The 25706-nt window shown below is 41.5% G+C and overlaps 2 protein-coding genes across 2 annotated transcripts; both read left to right on the top strand.

Annotated features, from left to right (window-relative positions):
- The first annotated feature begins 285 nt into the window (after nt 1-285).
- LOC104429229 (cytochrome P450 714C2-like) lies at nt 286-2908 on the top strand. The gene is made up of 5 exons (XM_039305681.1): nt 286-610; nt 1274-1500; nt 1595-1842; nt 1985-2339; nt 2437-2908. The coding sequence occupies exons 1-5, from the start codon at nt 307-309 to the stop codon at nt 2869-2871; spliced, it is 1569 nt and encodes a 522-aa protein (XP_039161615.1). The 5' UTR covers nt 286-306; the 3' UTR covers nt 2872-2908.
- A 12552-nt stretch (nt 2909-15460) lies between these two features.
- Nucleotides 15461-21170, top strand: LOC104429228 (the record flags this gene model as incomplete). Its single annotated transcript, XM_039304574.1, has 5 exons — nt 15461-15666; nt 17617-17661; nt 19485-19653; nt 20359-20735; nt 20819-21170. Coding segments are annotated over 5 exons (1119 nt in total), but the record flags the coding sequence as incomplete, so codon positions are not given.
- Between the last annotated feature and the right edge of the window lie 4536 nt (nt 21171-25706).

The raw sequence follows: 25706 nt of genomic DNA, 5'->3' as shown, positions 1-25706 counted from the left end.
TTCCACTTTTTTACTCCACTTTGACAGGACCGGCTCGGCGTGCTACGATCTTTAAGTTATAGCTCTCTTTTAATGGCCATATGTCAGCGTGACCGAGTAATAAAGCAGAATTGTTGTACTTCCAACATTTCTTGTGACAGCGTTGTCCTCGTCACCCTTTGTATGTTATAACTGAGCCTTGCTAGCATCTGGCAACAGCATCACAACCTCCCAATCCATCCGACCAAAACCCATTAGCAACCTCCCAATTGGTGCTGTGACCTCCGGAGTGACGTTCCCATTAGGAACTAGGGAGGATCATCAGCAATGAAATATCTGCAGTACTCGAACGCAAAGGGACTGATATCCATAGCCGTGGTGGGCGTAATAGGAGTGTTGCTGAGGCTGTACAACGCGCTGGTGGTGAAACCGGAAAAGTTGAGGTCCTTGCTGAGGAAACAAGGCATCAATGGACCGCCCCCCGCCTTCCTGCTCGGCAACATCACGGAGATAAAAAAGGCGAGATCCTCCTCCTCCTCCGTTCCCATGACTCCGCCCGGCCAGCCCCCCGCCCGCCATGATTGCGCTGCTGTCCTCTTCCCCTTCTTTGACAAGTGGAGAAAACAATACGGTAGTTCACCTTCTGGCTGCCCTAACTCGCAATTTCATCTCTTTTCCACAATTAATCTAACAATATTCACGTGTTTCGATTTTCCATGTTCCAAACTACATAAATTAGACGCAAGATTTTCGTACAATCATAAGAGAATTTATGAAACTTAGAGATCGGTGCTACTCAGATTTCCTAGTCAGATCTGGATGACCACATGCATCACCGTGACATATGTTTTCTCTACCTTAAGGCTGAACTTGAAGCCTATCATGTCGGTTGACACACCGCACGGCATAGGGCGGTAGACGTTGAAGGTTCTTTCACTGCCCGTTTCCATTTTTTAAAACTTGCAACCCCTACCAATGTCTGCTCTTTCTTTTTTGGGGTTATTGGTAGTTCTTTGATAATGACCGATGCGGGCGCTGGGTAGCTCCACTGGAGCTCGATCGGGATTGGATTCAACCTAAATGACTCCAGCGCCCCGAAATCACTTCTCGCATTCACGCTAAATATCATTTGACACGTTCTCACTCATTAATAAAACAGGAGTAATTCACTCCTCCTGAATCAGATCATTTCTCCTTCCCCCACTCTTAATGAATTGGATTGATCGTTTGTGGTTCGGACATGGACAGTCAGATCAGGCTGATGTCATGCGCTGATGTCTCATGATTTTTACAGGAGATACATTTGCGTTCTCGCTGGGGAACACACAGATAATCTATGTGAACCGACCAGACGTGGTGAGGGAGATTACCACCTGCACATCCTTGGACTTGGGTAAGCCCTCGTACCAGTTCAAGGAGAGGGGTCCCTTGATGGGTCGAGGCATCTTAACTTCCAACGGCCCCCACTGGGCTCGTCAGCGCAAAATCCTCGCTCCTGAGCTCTACATGGAGAAGGTCAAGGTATGTTATCTTAATTGATGTCTTTCAATATCACCATCACCACCACCAATTTTTTCTTTTCAAAATTAACATTTCTTAGTTTGCCCGCTCGCAGGGAATGATAAACCTCATAAACGAGTGCACAGAGACACTGTTGAAGTCCTGGAAGAACAAAGTGGACGCAGCCGGTGGAGTAGCCAGCATTAACATCGACCAGCACATGAGAAGTTTCTCCGGAGATGTCATCTCCAGGGCCTGCTTTGGCAGCAATTTTGCCAAAGGAGAGGAGATCTTCCACAAATTGAGGGCTCTGCAAGAGGCCATGTCCAAGAGAGGTCTTTCCATGGGGATTCCTGGCATGAGGTGCGAAGTTAAATATCTCTTTCTCCCGAAAGACCTCCAATTAAGCCTTCCCTTCCATACCGCCCCCTTGGAAAGAAAGGGAAAAAGGAAAATCCACTGTCGCTCAGCTGCTTTAATCAATTCTGTTTATGCAATGACGCAGATACCTCCCTACCAAGAGTAACAGAGAAGCCTGGGCACTGGAGAAGGAGGTCCGGAGTTTGATACTGCAGGTGGTGAAGGAGAGGATGGAAACTGCATATGAGAAGGACCTTCTGCAGATGGTTCTCGAGGGTGCCAAAAACAACGACTTGAGCCAGGAGGCCATGGACCGCTTCATTGTCGACAACTGCAAAAACATTTACTTGGCTGGGTATGAGACCACTGCCGTCTCTGCGACATGGTGCCTCATGCTGCTGGCTTCCAGTCAAGAGTGGCAAAATCGTGTGCGTGCCGAGGTTCTTGAAGTTTGTGGGGATCGTCTTCCTGATGCTGATATGATCCGTAAGATGAAACTGGTGCGCCTTCCCCATACCTTTAAGACAGAGTGCACATAATATAACGTTTTGATTTCATGATCATTAGCATGTGTTAACCTTTCTGTCCTGGGTGCAGCTCACAATGGTGATAAACGAGTCGCTCCGGCTATACTCCCCCGTGCCACTGGTGTCGAGGGAGGCCTTGACGGATATGAAATTCGGGGACCTAAAAGTGCCGGAGGGAGTGAACGTGTGGACGATGGTGTTAACACTGCACACGGACCCTGAGATATGGGGGCCAGACTCCTACTCTTTCAACCCGGGGAGATTCGCCAATGGGATCACGGGAGCCTGTAAGCTGCCGCACTTGTACATGCCCTTCGGAGTAGGACCTCGCGTGTGCCTCGGGCAGAACCTGGCAATGGTGGAGCTCAAGATTCTCATTGCCCAGCTTCTCTCCAACTTCTCCTTCACCCTTTCTCCCAACTACATCCACTCCCCTGCTCTTAGGTTGGTTGTTGAACCTGAACACGGCATTGAACTCTCCGTCACCAAGTTATCTCGAGATTGATCGCTCCTGGAGATGGTTTTTTCTCACCCTTAAGCCCACTATACGCTTTCTTGTTGTATCCGAAAGCAGCTTTCCCCTTCCCTTTAGTAACTTTTGTGTCAGTTTATGGCAAAGTTTGTCCTTTCTCCATTGTGCAAGTCACAATTAATGTGGAAGGTGAATAAACGAAGCAATTCAAGCAAGAAATAAATTGCAGAAATAAAACATAAACATTGTGAATTTACGTGATTTGACAATGCGCCTACTCCACGTGAAGAGGTCTACAAGGTTGCTTCACTATAATCGGTAGAATGAAGATTACTTCTTTTGTTCCTGGAGACAATTTCAAAATCAAACCCAAACCTATCTTTCTTTTTTCTTTATTCTTTTTTTTTTCTCATTCTCTTTCCTTCTCTCTTCTTCTTCCCCCCAATGGATCACCGGCCACTACCGGCCACCACCGTCATTGCCGCTGACTTGTTGGGCGATGTCCGACAAGCTCACCGAAGGCTCGCCTGGCCACCATGGGCCTTGGTCTTGCTGATTTGGGTGAGGAGTGCCTCGCCTAGCCATCGGCGAGGCTTGTCGGACTAGCCAGGGCGAAAGCTTAGCTCGCCCAAATTTGGCGAGGCCAAAGCTAATGGTGGCTAGCCTCGCCTCTGGCAAGCTCGCTAGATCTCGCCCAGTTCATCGCCGGCCACTGCTGTTGCCGACAACTAGCTAGAAAGAAGGAGGAAAAAGAAAAAGAAAAAGAAAAAGAAAAAGAAAAAAAGGGAGAAAAATAACAAAAGATATAATAAAAACATAAAAAAATTAAGAGTCCTACCGATCGCATTTCTCTTCTCGAAATAAAATTTTTGAATAATTACTAAACGCCCTCAAATGCTCAGAAATTATTTCCGGGAACAGAATAAAAATGAATCATTTTTTTATTGGAATTTTTTTTTGGGAATAGATTGGTTATCAAATGCACCTATAGTGTAAGTCTATCTCCAATTTCCTAGACTAATAGCCTACTGCATTATTTCACTAGCAATTTTTTAGTAGTTACATTAGAGCGTGTTGTCTTCTTAAAGATGGGGTTGCTTATACTTAAGCTGATATATCTCACTATCTCACACCTAAGCCCAAACTATAACACTGTCAACACTTCTCAAATGATTACAATTTTTGTGCTCTCATAAGAAAATGTGAGAATGTAAAGCTTTCTTTGAATTTGGAATTTGCACTACTTCTTTATCTTCGACGTCTTGATCTCCTTCTATACTCTGCAAGATCTAATCTTCCTGTTAAACAATCTTCAAGAAGACCAACCTTCAAACTATCCATTGGATGCTTTAATGAGCAGATCAATTAGCTATTGAGTAGATTTGATTGACCATACAATCAAATTTTTGATTTTCAGAAATAGTATAGTTTGAGTATGGAAAGAATCTTGCCTTTAAAATGATTGTCAACCAACCAAGATATCACACGAGATTGATTTTTTCCACGTAGATAATCTTAAAGATAGCTGGTCAATCACTTTATTCTAAATAGGGCCGGGTGCCCAGCTATCATGCTAGAAAACACTATAGCTAATGGGCACTGTTAGAGAGCCCAACCAGCCTCGTTCGGGCGCCTAGACTTGGTCGACAGCCTGGTGACTCCTTAATGGAGACTTGAGAGGTAAGAAAAAGAGCCCACTCCGTCAACGTAATGAGCTCTGGTGTTTATCTCCAAAGTCCACGAAGCAAATGAGTGTTTGGTCGTCCTCACTTGGTTGTCATTGAAAGTGCTAATATTACCACCTAGAGAGGGGTGAATAGGTGTAAAAACGAATTTATCCAATAAAAGCAGTAAAAGTAATTTTCTTCAATCGAAGTCTAACTAACACTAGACTTTTGATATAAATTCAAACACAAATAAAATATTTTGTAAATTAGCAGAACTTAGAAAAATATCACAACAAATATTTTTTTTGTATTTTTTGGTTAAATAAAGCAATTAAAGTAAGACAAGCGCCAAATCACATAAGATCATATATCATCCAATCAATGTGAATAATGAAATAATATCCAACCAACTTGAAATTTCTTGAAGAAAATTGATGAGTCGATCTTAAGCCTTAAAGATCAAAATATCAATTTTAAAAATTCCTGTGGAATCAATAATTCTAGGATCAAAGATTATATGCGGTTGCTAATTAGGAAATAAATCATAATTGGAAGATATGTCTATCACTTGTAGATATGCATGTTAGATATTAATAGAAATATATTAGGCAGTAAAATATCTAAATCAAATTTAGATGAGACAATTATCTAATTTCGCAAGTAATATTGCCAAATTTGAACTCAATAGAATTGGCTCAACGGATGACTGGTAATGGCCCATGGGTGAAGCTCGGCACGGTGGTGCTCCTCGGTAAAGGATGACCGTGGGCTCACAGCCAATGAACCTGCAAAAATAAGAACTCCGAAGAATTGACTCGGTACGTGTCACGCCCCAAACCCCATGCATGTGCCCATGTCTCTTTGGTCGATAATATTTTGCGACTTGCCAGGACGAGTCGCCGATTCTTTTCATTTTATTGGACATGCGGAAGCGAAAATAAATCCATTGACAGTAATTATATCGAGATAGAAAAGCAGGACAACGGATTTACAAAATGAAACATGCTTTTATAAATAATGGGTTTAGATACAAAAAGAGTTTGGTCAAAAGTCTGCAAGAAGGTCGGCTCTAAAAAACAAAGGTATTGTCCTACGACATACTAGTCGAACACAAATGCCAATCCTTTTGACTCCACCTTCACAGACTCTGGGGCTTTGGTCCTCCACAACCACATTTTAAGGACCTGAAAATAGTTATATAATAACTAGTGAGACAATATCTCAACAAATCCATGCTCTAAACCCCGATTAGGAGAGTAATACGCTAAGAAGCGTCCTAACCACGCAATTGTACAATCCCGGGGACTTACCTTGTCTTAGATCCACCTTGTAGGTCATTACAATTTATATCACAGATGATCATAAAAATATGAGCGGCAAGCAAGCTCCAACAACTGGAACACCACACTCAATTCTCAAACCAATACAGAGGTTTTGATTATAAGGTTAAATCATTATGACACGTCCTATTCCGTGCCACACAATTTTGTCATATAATCCGATACATTCACTCAATTAATCATGTGTTCCTAGTTTCAATCTTGGCATATAGCATGGCTTACTCTTTGTTCGGCGGTCTTCTGGCATTTCTAGGCATCGTCTCACCTCATTGAGCATGGCACGTCACTACGTCGACGACTTTCTCTAAGGAGCATAGGGTCCATAATCTACTGCGACCGGCTTCCTATTGTCCAGGGGCGTCCCATATAGGGGTAATGTCCAACTTAACAGCCCAGGACGGTTTCTCTTAACCAACACACGATCACTCAATATCGGCCCAAGACACTGTGCCTTGCACTCAAATGCTTCAATTAAAATGGTGAACTTGACCTTTTTTTTCTTTAGGTAAAAAACCTGACCTTTTTTCTTCGTATTATAAATACATGGTAAAATAGTCGTGTGTGGGTACACGGTCGACTTGATCCAGAAAAAAGTAATATCATTTCATTTAAAATCCCATTGGTTTATATAGTATATAAAACCATTTTCAGTGTTTAAAACCCGACACTCGGGATTTTCTGAATAAATATTGGAAATTCATAAATTTTGGAATTAAACACTCAAATTTCCAATCATCACTCAATTTGCGCAATTTAACATCCAATTGCAGAAATTAATCACACCATTGTAATCATCATGAAATTCCGGTTATTGGCTATCTCGGCCTAATTTTTGGAAAATATTTAATAATTAAATAATTACTGAAATTACTTAAATAAATCAATTTAAATTCTAAAAATATTCACATAGGACAGAATCACTAAATTAAATACTGATACGGACCTGGAAAAATTCCTGAACCCTTCTAGATAAATAGCACAATTTATCTAGGTCTCACTTAATTTAATCTAACCACCTAATATGCATAATTGCATAATTAAATCACTAAATTAATCTAACTAATCACCTATTTCCTAATTAATTAAATCTAAACACCCCTTAAACGTCATTAGCCTACTAAGAAGAGTTTAATGCATAAACTCACCAGTTTATTGCGGAAACCGGTTTACCGTGACGACAACGTGACAGCGGCCGAAATCCAAATTTTCGGTGGCGTTGACGGACACTCGGACCGGGCCAAGAAACTTTGCAAGCCCACAGAAATTTCTGAGCTTAGACTTGGGCTTGAGCTTGCTGAAAATGGACTAGCTTCAAGTGGGCCGAAGTTGGCTGAAGCGGGCTTAAAAAATGCAGACTGGTCTGGGCTTGAGTTGAGCCTCGGTTCGGGCCTGCTTTGCTGGCTTTAATGCACTGAGATGGGCTGAAATGCTGGCCTCTGGGCTAGAATTGCTGGGCTGCTCGCGGACTGGATTGGAGCTGCAAATTTTGTGGGCTTCAAGTGGCCCGACTACTGGGCCTAGCAAAAAGAAACTGCTGGATCCGTGGACTGGAATTGCTGGGCTGATCGAGCGTGGAGAGGAAGCGGCAACGTCCATGAGTTGAAGAGGCTGGACGTTGGCGTCTTCGAGCTGGCCGAAGAAGAGAAATCGTTGAAGATGATGGGCGTTCGGTCAACGTGAAGGGGCTTCTTCAATTGGTCACACACGGCATGGTAAGAGACAGAAGCAAATAAATTTTCGTGGCTGACCGAGGGGACACAAGGTAGTGGAGAGGGGCAGCTTCAGTGGCGTTGATTCGATGAAGTTTTGGGGGTCAACCGAGCCTTGTTTGTTGACTGGATGAAGAAAAGGTTTAGTGGAGGATGTGGGCGTGTGTGAGTGAAGGAATTGGTGGGCGTGAGGGTGAGAGCTCGTGGGGAATTGGTCTGCACCCGAAGAAGAAAATGGGATGGCTCGAGGGAAAGCAAATGGAGAGAACGGCAGAAGCAAGGGGAAGAAGAAGCATGCGTCGAAGAGAGGAAAGAGGAAGGGGCACAAAAAGTCCAATGGAAAATATCTAAATCATCATGATTTAGCCTCTAAAGTCTTCAAGATTATTACTTTGTCCCCCATGTTTATTATTTGCTATTTAATCCACAACTAATTAAATTTTGATATCCAAAAATCCAACCCCATCCCAAGCTCCGAATTTAACCAAATTAACTTCAATTCCTCACTCAAATCTCCAAATCGATGTCCAATTTTGCCAAAGAAAAATCCCGTACAATTTTCTGTAAGTCCCCAACACTCAAAGGCTCAGCTTGGAAGTCCAAATTTCCCTTAATTTGGCCCATCCGAATTTTTGTTAATTTTTCCGCAACGTCCAAATTGATTTTCTGTAAAAATCTTGGAATTTCTGAAAAATCTTCGGAGGATAAGTTGACGTTCCTAAAATAGATTATAACACCACAGAACTTTCAATTTCTGAAAATCGGGTTCAAATTCATGGTTATTTTCACTTCGGCGCATTTTTAGCGTGACCTGGTTTACCAGGTAACTTTTAGGAGTTTTGGTGCAATTGATCCGTGATCGATTTATCTCGAGTCACAACGTACATCTTTGACTCATTGGCAACCTTCAGTTGTTGTGAAAATCTTGAGATTTTAATTACGGGCACCGGGTACCAAAATGATAGAAAAATCGGTTTAGTGCCGGTCGATGAGTATTTTGCAATTAGGTGGAATCACCCATACTCTGATCATATATCTCAGTTGAATTGACCTATCTTCGGTCTCTGATCAATTTTTGATAGTGTCGTAATGACCCTTGCAGATCAACACGGTCGAGCAGTAAATTCCTAGTCGAATTCTCAAGTCTAATTGCATTTAGATTTCTTAATTGCTTCCTCAGTAGTCTAGTTATCTCGTGAGTGATCAGCTCAGAGAATAGCATTATTGGTGCGTTGATGAAATGCCCAATTTATTTAATCGAAAATAAATTCTTAAAATTCAGGTTGTTACAACTCTTCCTTTTTTATAAAAATTTCGTCATCGAAATTTAAACCTATTACAATCTTTAACCAAAAAGGTGGGGGTACAGTCGTCTCATCGACTGCTCAGTTTCTCAAGTTGCTCCTGTGTTCTGTTGTTGCTAGACCACTATGATCAATGGGATGGTCTTGATGCGCAGGACCTGCTCCTTGCGATCCACAATTTGAACCGGACTTTTAACGTACGACACTAGTGAAGCAAACAACATTTATCAAGAGCATTTTTGACTGGCACAGATGCTTAAGCTTGGGGAGCAGCAGTTTCTTGGTGAGGCCTCCTGTGCTCTTTCTGAGGTATGGCATGCAATGAGAATTTTTCATCTTCTTTATACTGGATTTTCTTTGAGCACTTTCCTGAAACATGACGTGACTGTGAGTCATCGGCGTCTGCTTTCTTATCTGCTAGTTAGGAAAAAAAATAAAAATGCTAACGTCAATTAATGCCCAAAATATTTGTTTTCAAAGAAGATTGGATTCTGCAAATTCTGTATATAGAAAATCTTTAATCGACTCCATCATTTTGTTTTTCAGATCATTACCAAATCAAACAGGTCATTGACCTTAGATCTGACACATGGAGAAGACTATACCGGATTAAGTTGTCCCCAAAATTGCGGAAGGCTTGCTGTTCATGCTGAAGAATGTATTAGCTCTAAGACTACAGCTGAGATGATTTTGAGGTGTTTAGAATTAGAGCACAAGAATCTCTTCTCAAGGACTGTATGTAGAAACTAAGCTTCAGTTTGATCCCCCCTTGTCAGTACTTTGTGTTAAAGCTCATAAAAATAACAATCAAAACATAATTTTTTTTGTTGTTTGAGAGAGAAAGAAGATAAAAAACAGAGCATAGCACTTCATACGTCTTGTGCGAAGGAAAAAAACTGTCGAGTACAACAACTAAATACAAAGTATAAACTGCTCACGTACGTGCAACACATAATTGCACATAAACGTGCTATTAACTTCCTAGAAAATAGCAAAAACACTAAATGCATAACTAAATGAACTTGGCTGTTTTTTAATTAAAAAACAGAGGAAAACAGAGGAAAATATGACAGAAAACAGCAGCTGAACAATTCCAGCAAACTCCTCCTTGGATCAGTTGTTGTTGTAGATTCCTATTTTCTCTCTTAATAGCTCAAATCTTCCAACCTGAAGTGGTTTTGTGAACATATTTGCAAGCTGATCTTCAGATCTGCAATAGACCAACTTAATTTCGCCACTTTGTTGCACCTCACACAGAAAGAAAAATTTGACTTTGAAATGCTTGGTTTTGCCATGGAAAACTGGATTTTGAGATATTGCTAAAGCAGTCTGATTATTCACATTAACTTTAATGCAATCACTAGAATTCAACCATAGTTCCTTCATTATCTTCTTCAGCCACAAAGCTTGATTTACAACTGCAGTAGCTGCTATAAACTCAGCCTCTGCTGTGGACTGAGCTACAATCTCTTGCTTTTTGGAACACCAGGAGAAACAAGCAGAACCAAGACTGAAACAATACCCAGATGTACTTTTCATGTCATCCACTGAACTAGCCTAGTCACTATCAGAAAATCCTTGTAAATTAAATTTCTGACCTTTCTTAAACTTCACACCAAAGAACAATGTTCATTTGAGATATCTCAAGACCCTTTTTGTTGCAATCAAATGTAACTGACTATGACTACTCATAAACCTGGATAAAACACTCATAGCAAATAGAATATCTGGTCTAGTTGCTGTAAGATACATGAGACACCTAATTAGACTTCTATACATAGAAGCATCTACTGCATCTGTTCCATCATTCTTCTATAGCTTCTCTTTAGCAGCCATAGGAGTGCTTACACTTTGACAATCTTCCATCTAAAACTTCTTTAGAATTTCCTTCATGTATTTTTTCTGACAGATGAGGATCTCATATGAAGCCTATTTGACTTCCAGACCAAAAAAATAAGCCATCTTTCCCAAGTCTGACATCTCAAAAACTGCAAATAGATCTTGCTTCACATTCTCTATCAATTCCATATCATTCCCCGTCACTAATAGATCATCTAAAAGAGTGAACTCACTTAAGCTTTTTACAAAGCCAAAATCCTGCAAATATCGATCTATCTTCCCATACCAAGCTCTTGAAGCCTGCTTCAGTCCATATAGAGCTTTCCTCAACCTGTATACACTCTCTTCTTGCCTTTTGATACTAAAGCCTTCAGGTTGTTCAACAAAAATCTCCTCCTCAAGCTCTCCATTCAAAAATGCAGACTTGACATCTAACTGAAATATAGGCCACCCCTTCTCTGCCGCAATAGCTAATAGTAACCTTATTGTATCAAGTCGTGCAACAGGAGCAAGTGTTTTAGAATAGTCTACTCCCCATATTTGTGCATAGCCTTTCACCACCAGTCTAGCTTTGTGTTTATTGACAGAACCATGAGGATTAAGTTTTGTTCTAAACACCCACTTAACCCCAATCACATTCTTATCAGATGGTCTGTCAACAAGCTTCCATGTGTGGTTTTTCTGGATCATTGCAATCTCCTCTTGCATTGCTGTAATCCACCTCTGATCCTCCTTAGCTTCTACAAAGTTAGATGGTTCGAGCATTGCCACATTGCTTCTTTCATAGATTTCAGCAAGTGACCTTGTGCCTCTCACTGGTAAATCGTCCACACTGTCTTCCAATCCATCTATAACTTCATCAACCTCTACATCTGTTGCAGGTTTTTTTTCGAACTGCTGTTGTTCTGCACTCTTTCCTTCCATCCAATTCCACTCATCTTCCTCTAGAAAAATAACATCTCTACTTACAGTCACCTTCCCTGTCATAGGGTGAAAAATTCTGTAAGCTTTTGATTGGAGACTGTACCCAATGAAGATTCTAAGCTCTGCTTTCTTATCCAGCTTGTCCCTCTTGACCTCAGGAACATGAGTGTAACACAAACACCCAAAAACCTTCAAATTTTTCACAGAAGGTTTAACACCATACCGGACTTCAAAAGGTGTTGACCTCTCTAAGGCCTTTGTGGGCAATCTATTCAATAGGAACACTGCAGTATTAGCTGCTTCAGCTCAGAACTTCTTAGGTAACTTCTTCTCCTGTATCATACATCTAGCCATCTCCATAATGCTTATATTTTTCCTCTCACTGACCCCATTCTATTGAGGTGAATAGGGAGCAGTAAACTGCTGCACAATTCCTGCTTACTCACAATTCAACTTAAACTTGTGAGCAGTATACTCAGAACCATTATCAAACCTGAGCATTTTAATTTTCTTCTCACTCTGATTCTCAACTAAGGCTTTAAACTTCACAAACACATCAGCAACTTCAGACTTGGCTCGCAGAAAATAAATCCAACTCATCCTAGTCATATTATCAATGAAGGTAATGAAATACCTGCTACCATTGAGAGAAGACTCGGACATAGGTCCACATAGATCTGTGTGGACTAATTGCAGCTTCTCGCATGCTCTCCAGCCTCCTCATTTGAAAGGAAATCTAGCTTGCTTGCCAAGAAGACAAGTTCTGCACTGTGGAAATTCCTCCTCCAAACTTGGCAAGTCATCTGCCAAGCTATTTCTCTGCATAAACGACATGCTCTTCCTATGAACATGCCCAAGTCTTTTATGCCATTGCTATGCATTTTCTTCTTTGCACTTTAAAGCCATTTGTTACATCTCTTGTGGCTTGAACATGAAACTTTTGTCCCTCATTGAGATTCTTAGCACTTCTTTGCTATCTGCATTATTAATAAGATATTCCTTCCCTTCAAACTTCACTTTATAGCCCTTCTCAACTAATTGACCAACACTTAACAGATTCTGGTCAATGTTTGGCACAAAAAGAACATCACTGATCAGCTTCACCTTATGATTTCCTTCAATAGCCACTGTACCCTTCCCTTGCACTTCGATATACTGTCCGTTGCCAATTTTGACTCTGGACCTAACTGACCTGTCTAGACTCCTAAACAGCTTCGAATTGCCAGTCATATGATTAGTACAACCACTATCCACCGACCATGCATCATTCCCAACAGAAGATTCAGAAAAAGAAGCTACAAACAAGTGTTCTTCCTCAGTTTCATTCACTGCTACCTGTGCTTTTCCTGCTTGCTGGTAATTTTTTTCTTTACAGATGTCTTCCATATGACCTAACTTGTGACATCTTCTGCATCTAGCATCAGGCTTTCTCCAACATCTAAAAAACTGATGATTAGTTCCACCACAGTATTAACAAGGCTTTTTGTTCATCTTCCATTTGCTAGACCCACCAGAATTTCCTTCTTTTGCTACAAACTTGGAGTCACCATCATTTTCTTTGGACTGAATCCATTTCTTCCCTTTGCCTCCATTATTTGACTTCACTTTAGCTTGCAGCGCACACTCTACAAACTCTTATTTTCTCATCAGTCTTTTGTGCTCCTGTGCTTGCAGAGCATTTAACAATTCTACAAGCTTTATATCAGCTAAGTCTCTTGTATTTTCCAGAGAAGCTATGGTGGCTTCGAACTTCTCTGGAAGAGATACCAGGATCTTCTGAACAAGCCTTTCATCTTTCAAGTCAGTCCCTAAAACTCTGATTTTTTCAGCTATCCCAACCAACCTATCAGAGTACTCCTTTGCTGACTCTGAATCCTTCATCTGCTGTATCTCAAACTCCCTCAAGAGTTTTAGCACCTTCATGCCTCTTATCTTCTCATCTCCATCGTATTCATCCTTCAAGAAATCCCATATTGCCTTTGCAGAATCACATCTCATGATCCTTGTGAAGATAGTGGGTGAAACAGCAGCATACATGCAAGACTTTGCCTTGGCCTTTCTTGTGATTCTCTCTTTATGGTACTTTATCTGATTCAAGGTCGGATTGTCTGGAAGTGGAGCAACCTCATAATCATTCTCCACAGCCTCCCATAAATCATGACCCTCCAAGAATGCCGTCATCTTGACAACCTAAGCCTGATAATTTTCCCCAGTAAAGACTAGAGCAGCCATTGTAGAGAATCCACTCGATCCTACCTCCATCAGCTTTTTCTTTGCAAATTGGAAGCAATCCTCACTCACTTACCCTCACTTCACAATCCCTTAAGATCCCACAAACGCTCTGATACCAATGTTAAAGCTCACAAAAACAACAATCAAAACAGAAATTTTTTTGTTGTTTGAGAGAGAAAGAAGATAAAAAAAACAGAGCATAGCACTTCATACGTCTTGTGCGAAGGAAAAAAACTGTCGAGTACAACAACTAAATACAAAGTAGAAACTGCTCATGTACGTGCAACACATAACTGCACACAAACGTGCTATTAACTTCCTAGAAAATAGCAAAAACACTAAATGCATAACTAAATGAACTTGGCTGTTTTTTTATATATTAAAAAACAGAGGAAAACAGAGAAAAATATGACAGAAAACAGCAGCTGAACAATTCCAACACTCTGAGAAACATCAACCTAATTTTCTTTGCATCTTCTGGATTACAACAATGTAGGATCCTTTCCTGGTCATTTCAAGATTTGTGGATGGTGGACTTTCAATTCCAGTCTGCAAAACGGAGGTCATCAGAAGTGATCTCAAACCTACATGGAAGCTAGTATTTTTAAATATCCAACAAGTTGGAAGTAAGGTAGTAACATTTTCCTAATGAGAGAGTAGAATTTTGACTCCCTTGTCAACTTTTGCTCACTCTGCAGCAGAAGAAAGCTTGCTTCTGGTGCAATTTCCATTTCCTTTTGTGCTCTAGCAGTTGATGAGAAGCTTAATCCATGTTTCAGCCTTGTATGTTTTCTTTGAAGAATACCAGGTGTCCACATCCATATGTTGATATCTAAATTGTTGTGCAGGACAGTCCCTTGGTAATAGAATGCTTCAACTTTAATAGCAGTGGAAAACATGATTTGATTGGGTAAATGGAATACTTGTCGACATTTGATTCTCGTATCTCCTGATTCTTGTATATGATTATGTTGACAATGCTTATTTTATGTCACTGCATTAGGAAACTGAAGAAGTCAGTATTGGACTTGGAAAAGCTTCATTCTAGTGGGACGGGAGAAAATTTAGCTTTACCAACTGCTGCTGGAGATAAAATCCTGAAGAGCCAGCTATTTGTGGACACATTTTCTGAGAGTACCCAACATACTTTTCTAGATTACTTGGCTGCGGGATTCGAAGTGAACTTCATGGTGGCTGTTGATTTCACAGGTAATGGTCTGCACTTCCACCATATGTTCCTGTATTGAGGAATTCTCGCTTTAGATTAGTAAATTTCGTGGTTGGAATAGAGCGGAGTTATATTCCTCACCAGGACTCTCAGCACGCTTCCTCCTCCTCCTCCTCCTCCTTTTCAGGCTCCGGATCAAAGCCATCGGCTCGCTCCAATGCCCCTCCTCCTCTGACTCAGTCCATCCTCCAGCAATCCCCGATCGCCAGGACCGTTAAGGAGGAGAAACCTCGCGCGCGTCCTTCTCCCCATGATTCCGAGGCCATTCGAGATAGGGGCAGCTCCAAAAGGAAGCTTGGTAACGCTCGCTCCCATAAGATGCTCCTTCTTTTACCATACCAGGCCTTCCCTTTTCGACTCTCGTCGTATCTTTACCTGACTGCGCCTGCCTTTTCGTTTCCTTTCTCCCCCCCTTTTCTCTTTTCCAGAACATAAAGAACACAGAGAACTCATCCCGTTGATACGGAGCGCGTCCTCTCCATTCACCATTCGGTGCCAAACAAGCAGTCAGGTTCCCAGTCAACACAAGAGAAAGCTAAGGAGTCTCGCTTTGTGTCCTGCACAGGAGCTGCTTTTTGCAACCAGGTATTCACGCTGTCCTCTCCATGGATAAGAGTCGGGGCTTATCTGTTCAGCTGTCCTCGCTCACCTTCCCTTTTCTGCTCAAAACTTTCTTCCCAGGGAGGGGCATGGCCACTTGTGTTACTAAGTTTCTCATTGCATATGCAATGAATTCCAAGTTTGGAAGCTGATTTGATAAAGTAGACCTCACGAGCTAGTAGATCCACGACAGTTAAAATCATCCAACAAAAAGAAATAACGGATGAGGATGGAGGGAGAACATGTGTACAACTTTCGTTACAAGGCACCTCTTGTTACGCTAGTATGAATCGCACATATTTCTAAGTTAGGCTTAGAAAACCCTGGTGATGTAATATTTTGCAATGGGGGCCTTGGATCAATTAATACCATACCATCTTATTGCAGAAGGAGGCTTTAGCAAGTATTCAGGAAGAATTAAGAATAGTGGCTTTTAATGATAGAAACAGAAACTCATTTTTGGGACAATTTCTAAGGTAGCGCATGCAAACGCTTCTGTTCCGGGGAAGATTTTTTTTTTCAGAAATGGTTCTTTTCTATTTCTGCTCCGGGGAACAATTTCTGAGTAAAAGAACCCGTTTGATAACGACACAAAATTTCTACTCTGGGAATAGAAAAAGAATAGAAATGCGTTTGATAACGCAACAATTTCTTTTTTGTATTTATTCATTTTTTAATCTTGCCGACGGATTGCCGCCGCCTCCCGCCGCCGTTGCCGTCGCCGGCCGCCCGCCAGCCACCGCCGCCGCACGACCGCTGCCGCCGACCGTCACCGCCGGCGCCGCCGAAGCCCATCGGCGCCCGGCGGTGACGGCCGGCGGCCGGCGGTCGTGCGGCAGCGGTGGGGCGGGCCGGCGACGGCGACCGGTGGACGGAGGCGGCGGCGACGGCGGGCGGCGGCGGCGACAGCGCGGCGGCAGCGCGACCGGAGGCCGGAGACGGCAGGCGGCGGCGGCGGCGGCGCGAGACAAGAAGGCGGCGACCGGCGGCGGCGGTGGCGATCGGCGATCGGGCAGCGGCGGCGGCGACGGCGACGGCGATCGGCGACGGGCGGCGGCGACCGCGACGGCGGGCGGCGGCGGGCGTCCGGCGGCGGCGGCGGCGGCGACGTCCGGCGACCGGCGGCGGCGGCGACTGGCGGCGGCGGCGACGGCGGCGGCGGCGATCGGCGGCGGCGGCGGCGGCGGCAAAGGTGGCTCCAAAGGCGGTTGACGGTGGTCGCGGCAAGAAAAGGAAATAAAAGAAAATTAAAAAAAAAAAAACCAGCCTATTTCTAGCAATTGTTCCCGGGAACAAGAAGCAACTTTTTTTTGCTTCTTGTTTCTGTTCCCAAACCATTCCCGGGCTAAGTTTTTATTCCCGGGAACAAAAAAACAATGTGGCGTTAGCAAACAGGTTTCTGTTCTTTTTTTGTTCCGGGGAACAAAAGAACAGAAACCAAGAGAAACAGAAACGTTTGCATGCACACGCATTTCACGAGACCTCTGTAATTTGTGTCTTTTAGAGTTTAATACTGTCAGTGCTAAAAGATAGTGGGATAGAGTTTAATACGGATAGAGATGGGTTGTTTGAGTTTTGAAACAGCAATTTCAAACTCATTGCATGTGTTAATTTCTGAAATTTAATGCTTGAAGACGACAGTTATAAACTAATAATTTCTTCCACCCCTTTCTCACCGTCAAAGGAAGCTCGTTTGTTAGGAGCTTGTTCCATTATTTGCCTTTGCTCATTGTATTATGCTAATGAAAATGAGGATTGTGTCTCCAACAGGGATGGGTTATATTCGATGCAGGGGCGGAGACAGCTTCAACTTATTGTCTATTCCTTAGCTTTTCAACATTTTTCTTTTCTCATATTGTAATCTATGAATGTGTCCGCATGCCACATTTGTTTGTTTGGAAAGTTTTTAATCAGGTTTTCGTTTGTTGTTTACAGTGCTTTGGATGGAGTTGTCAACTTGTGGCAAATTCAGGCTAACGGGTAAATTGTAGAATCCTTGACTCCTCCTTCCTAGGATGAGATTGTCATTTAATACGACGACATTTTTGATTGTATGATCCGGTAACTGTGTTGTCAAGAAACCTTTTTGTAATCACATAGGTATCAATTGTTTCTAGATTTTTTGACAATTTGACAACGAAAGCCATTTGACAAGGTGTAAGTAGAGCAACGACTCCTTTCCCAAATCAAGATGAAATTAGCGTATCCTTAGATCAAACAAGATGATGTTTGTCTCTGATTTATTAACGCCTTCAAAAGCTTTAAGGTTTCTCTCTCTACGGAACCCCAAATGCTGTCAACTATCATGTGCAATGATTTCCATGACCCAAGGCAGGTTTGTCATTGCATGAGTTCAACATCTGGATAACCCTACTTCAATGGCTGCCGATCTTTTGCCATTCAATTTGCCTTTATAGTGTCTGTTGACCACTTTTTGGAAGATTATTGAAATCCCTCTTGGAGATGGGTACAAAAGTAAGAAAATGGGAAAGCTTGGGTTCGATACCACTCACCTGGACCCCATGTCTTGCCACTTGATCTACAAGGTCTGTAATAGGATTTTAGTGTCAATAAACCCTTGTTAGTAGTGTCTCCTTGGCTTTTGATTGTATGATCTGGTAACCTTGGCTTTATGTTCCGAATGATGGTAGATTTGTCTTGGGATTCCTTTGTAAAGTTTGCTTTTATAGAAGTTGCACTATGAGGCTCAAGTACCAAAGCGGAGTATCAAATGCAGAGTTCCCACAATGTCAAGTGGTATATACCTCTGTATACCACGTTAATTTTTAGTAGAGCTGGTGAAAACGATTAGTTTTGTGCTTGTACTGTAAAGCTTTGACTGTGGTTACAACTGAATTTATTTTTCTTGAGCAAGGGATTTGTGTCTAGTACCATTTTTCCAGATTTTCATGATTCTTTAAGTGGGGGCCCTTAGCCAATATGGTAGAAAAGGACACTGTTGCAGACTGCTTGTTGGGTTGTAAAACTCAGCAAAACGAGGGAAACATTTGCTTATACCATATGCTGATCGCATATGGTCGATTACGTGAATAGGTTATGCACTCAAGCTTACCAGGTTCAAAATTAATGTTAACCAAGGAGGTCGATGTCAGACATGTCGAGTAGGAGATGCGAAGGCTCTTGCTGAATCTTTTGGATATAGAGTTGGGTTCCTCTCCTTGGTAACATAAAGTGACCTTTCAAATCCTAATGGCGTCTCACCCCTTCATTGATGAGAAAAACCAGAAAAAAGTTGCTAAGAGACCATGTGGAGTAATCTGGATTGCAATGAACAAGTCACTTGTTAATTTGGGATGGCATATCTACCCATCTGTATGGAGATAGCTTGAATTGGTTTATTCTGATCAGAACCTCTTCACACTGATTTACTTGTTATGGACTCCTGTATTTCCTTTTGCCCTCATGCTACATTTTGCATACTTGTAGTATAGTGAGATTCCAGCCTTCTTCTATCTATTTGAGCTCCCTACGGTTGCCATCCCAAAATATTCCGAGTTTCTTTCATAGTCACACACTCCCATAATCCATTTTCCCTTTGGACTCTAGCATTTGGAGAAAGTTGGAAAATAGAAGAACTACTGTAACTACTGTTAACATCTGATTCTTTACATAAGAGGAAGTGTTGGGTAAACCGTGATGAAAATCTAAATAAAGATAATGTATTTGATGGAATGTAGGCTGATGACAAGCCTGTGCTTGTATTTGCATATAATCTGCTCTTCTAATCAGCTGTCTCTTCCAAAAAAAAAAAAAAATCAGCTCTCTTCACATTTTTTGAACAGTCGACATTCTGCCTCTCTGCTCAGTACTTCTGATTGTGCTTCACTACGGGAGAGAAGATGGCCTGAAGATGTAGCTTGGCATCCTCAGGGACACAGACTGTTTTGTGCATACACTGCTGATGGTGAGGACTCTCAAGTCTCAATACTAAATCTCAATAGAACAAAAGAGGTAAGGGATTGGGTCTAATTTTCACACAGAGCTATCTTGTCAGATAAAAGAATTTCACATTCCTCTGATCCTTTATTCTTTTCCCTACCTGCTACTGACATGTACACCTGGAAGGGGCTGAAATCATGTAAGTTTGTGGTCCGGAGCAGTAGTTTTTTCTTTTGAAGAGAAATTAAATCTGTGCCCAAGCTTGAAGTTGAGGCTTGCTTATGCATGTATATGGACGTGCATATGTGTGGTGGCTATATATATGCACGCATATATGTATATGTGGAATGTAATATGCGTATGGAAATAGGACAGATAGATGTGTGGATGTGCATGCGTGTGCACGTGAGAGAGAGAGAGCCTTGTCCCTTTCTAGTGCCATCGGGTACGGCACGGATAAATCTAACTAGGAGTTATACTGACACTGGACCATAGAAGGTACTGCTACTATTGTAACATAGAAACTATTATGTGAATGATTAAAGACAATCTACTCATAGGTGGAGGGCATTGCTTATCTGTTCTTAAGAGAAGAGTCAGGGGATTAAGGGGTATGGATTGCCATGAAATTAACGCTGGCTAATGTCGGCTTCATAAAATTCTTTGAACCAAAAAATGAGAGTGATTTGAGCCTACCTATAGCACCCTTACTGCACGGATCTATTCCAAAGTTGGATCACTAGTTGATGTCACTAATATGACTATGCATGAATCCAGAGAGTTTGCGTATCTTTCGTGGAAGCTAAGCCACACCAGAAGGGAATTATCAATGGCATTCGCTTTATGCCTTGGGCAGATAATTGCTTTGTCACTGGTGGCTGTGATCATGCTGTCGTACTGTGGAATGAGGAGGAGGAGGGCGACGATAGCAAGTGGAAACCAAAGGCTTTGCACAGGAATCTGCATTCCTCTGCTGGAATGGGGGTTGCTGGAATGCAGCAAAAGCAGGTTGTACTGTCACCTGGGGCTGACAAGAAAATTGTCGGGTTTGATGGGCAGACTGGGAGGCCGCAATTTAGGCATCAATTAGAAAGCAAGTGCATGAGCGTACTGCCAAACCCATGCGACTTTAATTTGTTCATGGTTCAAACCGGGTAGGAAATATTATGCCTCTCTTAGTCCACATGTATTGTCTGGTACTAGCTGAAAAATTTCACATCTCATTATTTATCCACAGGACTCCCGGGACGCAGCTGCGGCTGTTTGACGTGAGATTGAGGCAGACTGAGCTGCATGCATTTGGATGGAAGCAAGAGAGTAGCGAAACACAATCTGCTTTAATAAATCAAGCTTGGTCTCCCGATGGCTTTCTCATAACATCTGGCTCGGCTGATCCCATCATACATGTCTTTGATATCAGGTACAATGGAAGCAGGCCTTCGCAGTCTATTAAAGCTCACCAAAAACGTGTCTTTACAGCCGTCTGGCACCAATATCTTCCTCTACTCATATCCATCTCTTCTGACTTGAATATTGGTATCCATAAGATCACCTCATGAGTTTGGAATGAAACAGCCGTCCATTCGTCATGCGGTCGTGAGGAATCTGGGTTCATGCTTGATGCATTACCTTGCCTCGTCACGTGACTGGTGAAATTTGAGTGACAGAAGGGGTATCCATTTAAATTTTGCAGTTCTTTGTAGCCTATAAATGTTGTGGAAGTGTAATTGGGTAATAATCTTGTCAGTCATTCAATGAACATTGTCATGTAACCGTGGGCGTTGGACCCTTCACACTTGATGAGGTGATTTTATAATGTAGATAAGATCATCACAAAAAATTGTTGCTACTTTTTACTTGGATCTTTGGCGAAAGGTTGACTGGAGCAGAAACTGGAACGAGGAGAAAACAAGGGGAAAAAGAGGCCTGGCGGGTGTGCGACTGGCTGGGGCTACTGATGGTTGATCTCCTCTAGTTCGTTGAAGCTCAAGATGGACAACAACAATGGAGAAAGCCAAGTTTCAAGGGGGAAGAGGGGCTGCTGAAGAGGGGGACCCCAAATGGCTCATCTAGCCTTCAACACTTGGCCAATTCTCCTCACTCATGCCCCCACCACTCTTGGCCCTCACCCTTAGCCTTTTCCTCTCCTTAGCTTCTTCAAGAAGCTTACCAAAGTGTCCAAAATGTTGTGAGCCCCATGGCATACGAATTTTGGACATCTTTCCTTCCATTCATCTTCAATCCTAATCAATTCTCTTAAAATAAATCCAATTGAAGCCTAAACAAATCAGCCTATGTGTCCTTGTCTCTTTTATGACTTTTTCCCATAAATTGATCCAACTTGACGTCTAAAGATGCGATAAAAAATGGCCCTCTGACTTTCCCAAACAAAAACGACCTTATTCTGAGGATGAGTCGACATTTTTAAAATGAATTGTGACATGACAGAACTTTCAATTTCTGAAATCGGACTTGAATTCATGGTTAATCTCCATTCGACATGTTTTTAGAATGACTTAGACTTAGACTACCGGGTAGTTTTAAGAGATATTTAGTGCAAATGACCCGTGATCGATTTTTTTGGAGCTACAATGAACCCACTCGACACAATGGTGACTCTCGATTGTTGTGCAAATCTCGAGGATTCAATTACGGACACAAGGTACTAAAACGATAGAAAAATCAAACTAGTGCCAGTCGATGAGAATTTTTCTAATCTATTCGAGCTGCATTTCTCAGAGGATCCTACTAGGCTGGAGAAGAAGAGGGAGTTTAGAAAGCCATTGAGAGTTTTCACAAGACACTCACTTTACTTCAAGGGACTCTGCCCAACACAATACAATCTCCATGCCTTATATAAACAGTGGGAGGACACACGAAACAAGGACCAAAGTTCACGGGTCCAGGAACAAACAGAGGCGCCAAAAGGGAATTATTTGCTTGGTATGAACAGTGACGGTGAACAGTGATTTTCCTAGCCTATTGCTACAGTAAAAGTGAACAGTAACTGACTATAGTGAATTTGTACGGACAACGGTCTTGTTTAGCAGTTTCGTCCGTCTCGAGCATTGTAGTCATAGTTTAAGTCATCTGAGTTGTGCACTGTTGCTAAAAGATGTTCATCATATGTTTGTTCAAGTACTTCAAGGTCTTCTAGTGAGAGGATTTGGTTTGGCTGGTATGTTGTGGATACGGATGCTTCCTCTTGTGCCTAGTCTGTATTGTCATTGTCTGAAGTGTCGGCAGGAATCGTTAGCTGAGGCCAATTAAATGGCCGTGCATAGAAAGATGTGTCCATGCTTTGAGATAAGGATAAAGGTCCTTGTTCATAGGGATCTTGGGAAAGAGGACCTCCCCATTTACCATAGGGGTCTTGAGAGGACCATGCAATGTCATATGCGTCTGTCATTTCATGCTCCTGAGATGATGCAGCTTGTCTGAATTCTTTGAGTGCTTCCTTAGCTTCTGATACTAGGTCATAATGATCCCATGCAGTGGGTACATTATAATTCCATACATCTTCAGGGATGGTCTTGTTTTCTTCACACAAAATCTTTTGGAGTTCTCAGTATTGGTGTTCACAACATCCAACAGATCTTGGATAGGATGTAGTACCCATAAACTATGGGGCATTGGTGATGTGGTCATTGTTCGTCAAAAAATGCCATGGACGTCGGAAAAACAAAATAGTGTGGACTTCAGGGTTTGGCTGCATGATTCGCAATTCTTTTTCCAAGAGATATTTCCAGTAAGTAGGAGGGTAAAACCGGTTAAGAAAGTTTAAAAGATTTTGTCACTTTCCTTTTCAATGTTTCCTCTGCCTAGTCCAAATATCCTGGTGAGGTTGGCAATGAATCTTCTGGTTGGAATTTCAATAGCTATTAAGTACTTATTGGTTAAGTACCATAATAACCATATGAGTTGATCAGGGAAATCATCTTCCTTCCAGATTAGATGATGTATGAATGGATAATCCACATTTAATCCAAAAGGATAAATGATTGAACCTCCATTGAATCTTAACAGATCTGTGTGGTATTTCCACATGAGGTTTTCCAGATTTTTAGTGAGACTATCATTCTGGATTTGTTCAATAATCTCTTGAGGATATTGCCAACTTGGCCAATCTTTAATCTTCTCAATCTTGTACTTTTCACCATGATGAAGAACATGAAAAGCATGTCTTATGATGTACATGTTGATTTTTGCTGGTGCTTATGGTCTTGACAAGAAGTCAACAAGCACATTCTTCTTCCCGGCAATATGTTTGCTTTCAAAAGAATATTTTGAGAACCATTCAGCCCATCGAAGCAGTTGAGAATTGGGAATTTTCTTCTGTTTGAACTTGGTCATCTGAGGGAAAGATGTCATGTCTAACTCTACTAGGAAGTGGTGGCTGATGAGATGAAATTTGAACTTTTTAATTCTATTTTTCACTGCTAAGATTTCTTTGAAAGTGGAATGATAATGCATTTTAGCTTGAGGAAATTTTCCACTGTTGTAAGCACACAGGTTATGCTTACCTTCAGTTTCTTCAATCAAGATGGCTACCCAATATTCATCACCGGCGTCAGTTTGGAGAATTCTCTTCCCTGTTGATGGGATTTGTAATGGAGGAAGAGATTACATAATCTTCTTAAGTTCAGCAACTGCTTTGGTTTGGGGTTTTCCCCAAGGTAGGAAATTCTTCTTTAGCATCGATTGCAATGGAATTAGCAGTTTTGCAATATTTGGCACAAAGTTTCTGAGATAATTAATTATCCCCAGAAATTGTTGAACTTGCTTTGTTGTGAAGTTTTATTTAGGAAATTTCAGTAATTCCTGAGCAATGTGTGGCCCTGGATAGTATGTTCCTTTGCTAAGGTGCATACCAAGAAATTCAATTTCAGTCTGGGCGATGTTCATCTTTCTTTGGGAAAGCATAATCCCATGCTTTTTCACTATTTCTACAAACTGCTCAAGAAGTTGGTAGTGCGTTTGCTCGTCAGGACTGTAGAGCAGAATATCATCGATGTATATTGCTGCACTTGACAGGATAGGTTGGAAAATTCGATATATGACCTTTTGGAATAAGGATGGTGCCACTTTTAGACCAAAAGGAAGAACTTTCCATTGGAAGTGTTGGTTTGGGATACAAAACCCTATTTTGGGTCTGTCTTCAGGATGGATATCCAATTGCCAAAACCTAGCTTTGAGATTGAATTTGGAATAGATTTTGGGCTTTTGATAGTCTAGAAAAAGGGAGTTTCTGGAGGGTAAAGGAAATTTATCATTTGGAAGAAAAAGGTTAAGAGGCTGATAATTAATTGCCAATCTCATTTTTCCTTTGTTTTGCTCAGCACGTTTGTTGACGTAGAAGGCTTCACAAGCCCATTGTGAATTGGAGGTTTCAATAAGGCCTTACTGTAATAGTTTTGAGCATTCCTTTTGGGCAATTACCAGGTGCTCTGGATTCATTCCCATGTGACTCGCCTTGGTTGAATTGATATGTTCATTCTTCTTAAAAGGAAGGCGCACAAAGAACTTTGGATTTTTCCACAAAGGATGGGAACACTTTTAGGCAAATTCAAAATGGGATTTCGAATAGGATTCCAACTACTTTTGCATGATTGGATCTAACAGATTCATTTGGATGGAAAAAAGTCTTTGAATATTGATAAATACAGAGAATTGGTCTTTATATTTAAGACATTTTCTAGGAATGATATGGAGTTTAGAAATCTGAGTCATAATATCCTAACCAATAATCAAATCTTTGTTGAGAAGACTGGAACCAAAGATTTTTGTTGTTATGGCACACTATGGAAAAAAATGGATAGTTATCAGTGTAGTTCTTACATTTGTAGAAAAAGTATCTCCTGAGGTAGAATTGAAATATCGAACACAAGAAGTCCAATATTCTTCAGGAAGAACTTTAGTGTCTAGGATTGAAGATGATGCTCCAGTATCTATAATAGCAATGACAGTGATTGGCTTGGCCAATTTTGAAGTGAATATTTTTACAGGGAAATGATGACAATGAATTTGGTTCGAGAATATGTCAGTGCTTTGCTATGAAGGAGTGAGAGATATGTGAAAAATATCTTCAAGATCAGAATCCGAATCACTTTCACTAGGAGTTTGAT

This window comes from Eucalyptus grandis, chromosome 11 (assembly GCF_016545825.1).
Source record: "Eucalyptus grandis isolate ANBG69807.140 chromosome 11, ASM1654582v1, whole genome shotgun sequence".
NCBI lineage: Eukaryota > Viridiplantae > Streptophyta > Magnoliopsida > Myrtales > Myrtaceae > Eucalyptus > Eucalyptus grandis.
This window is presented reverse-complemented; position numbering and strand designations above follow the sequence as displayed.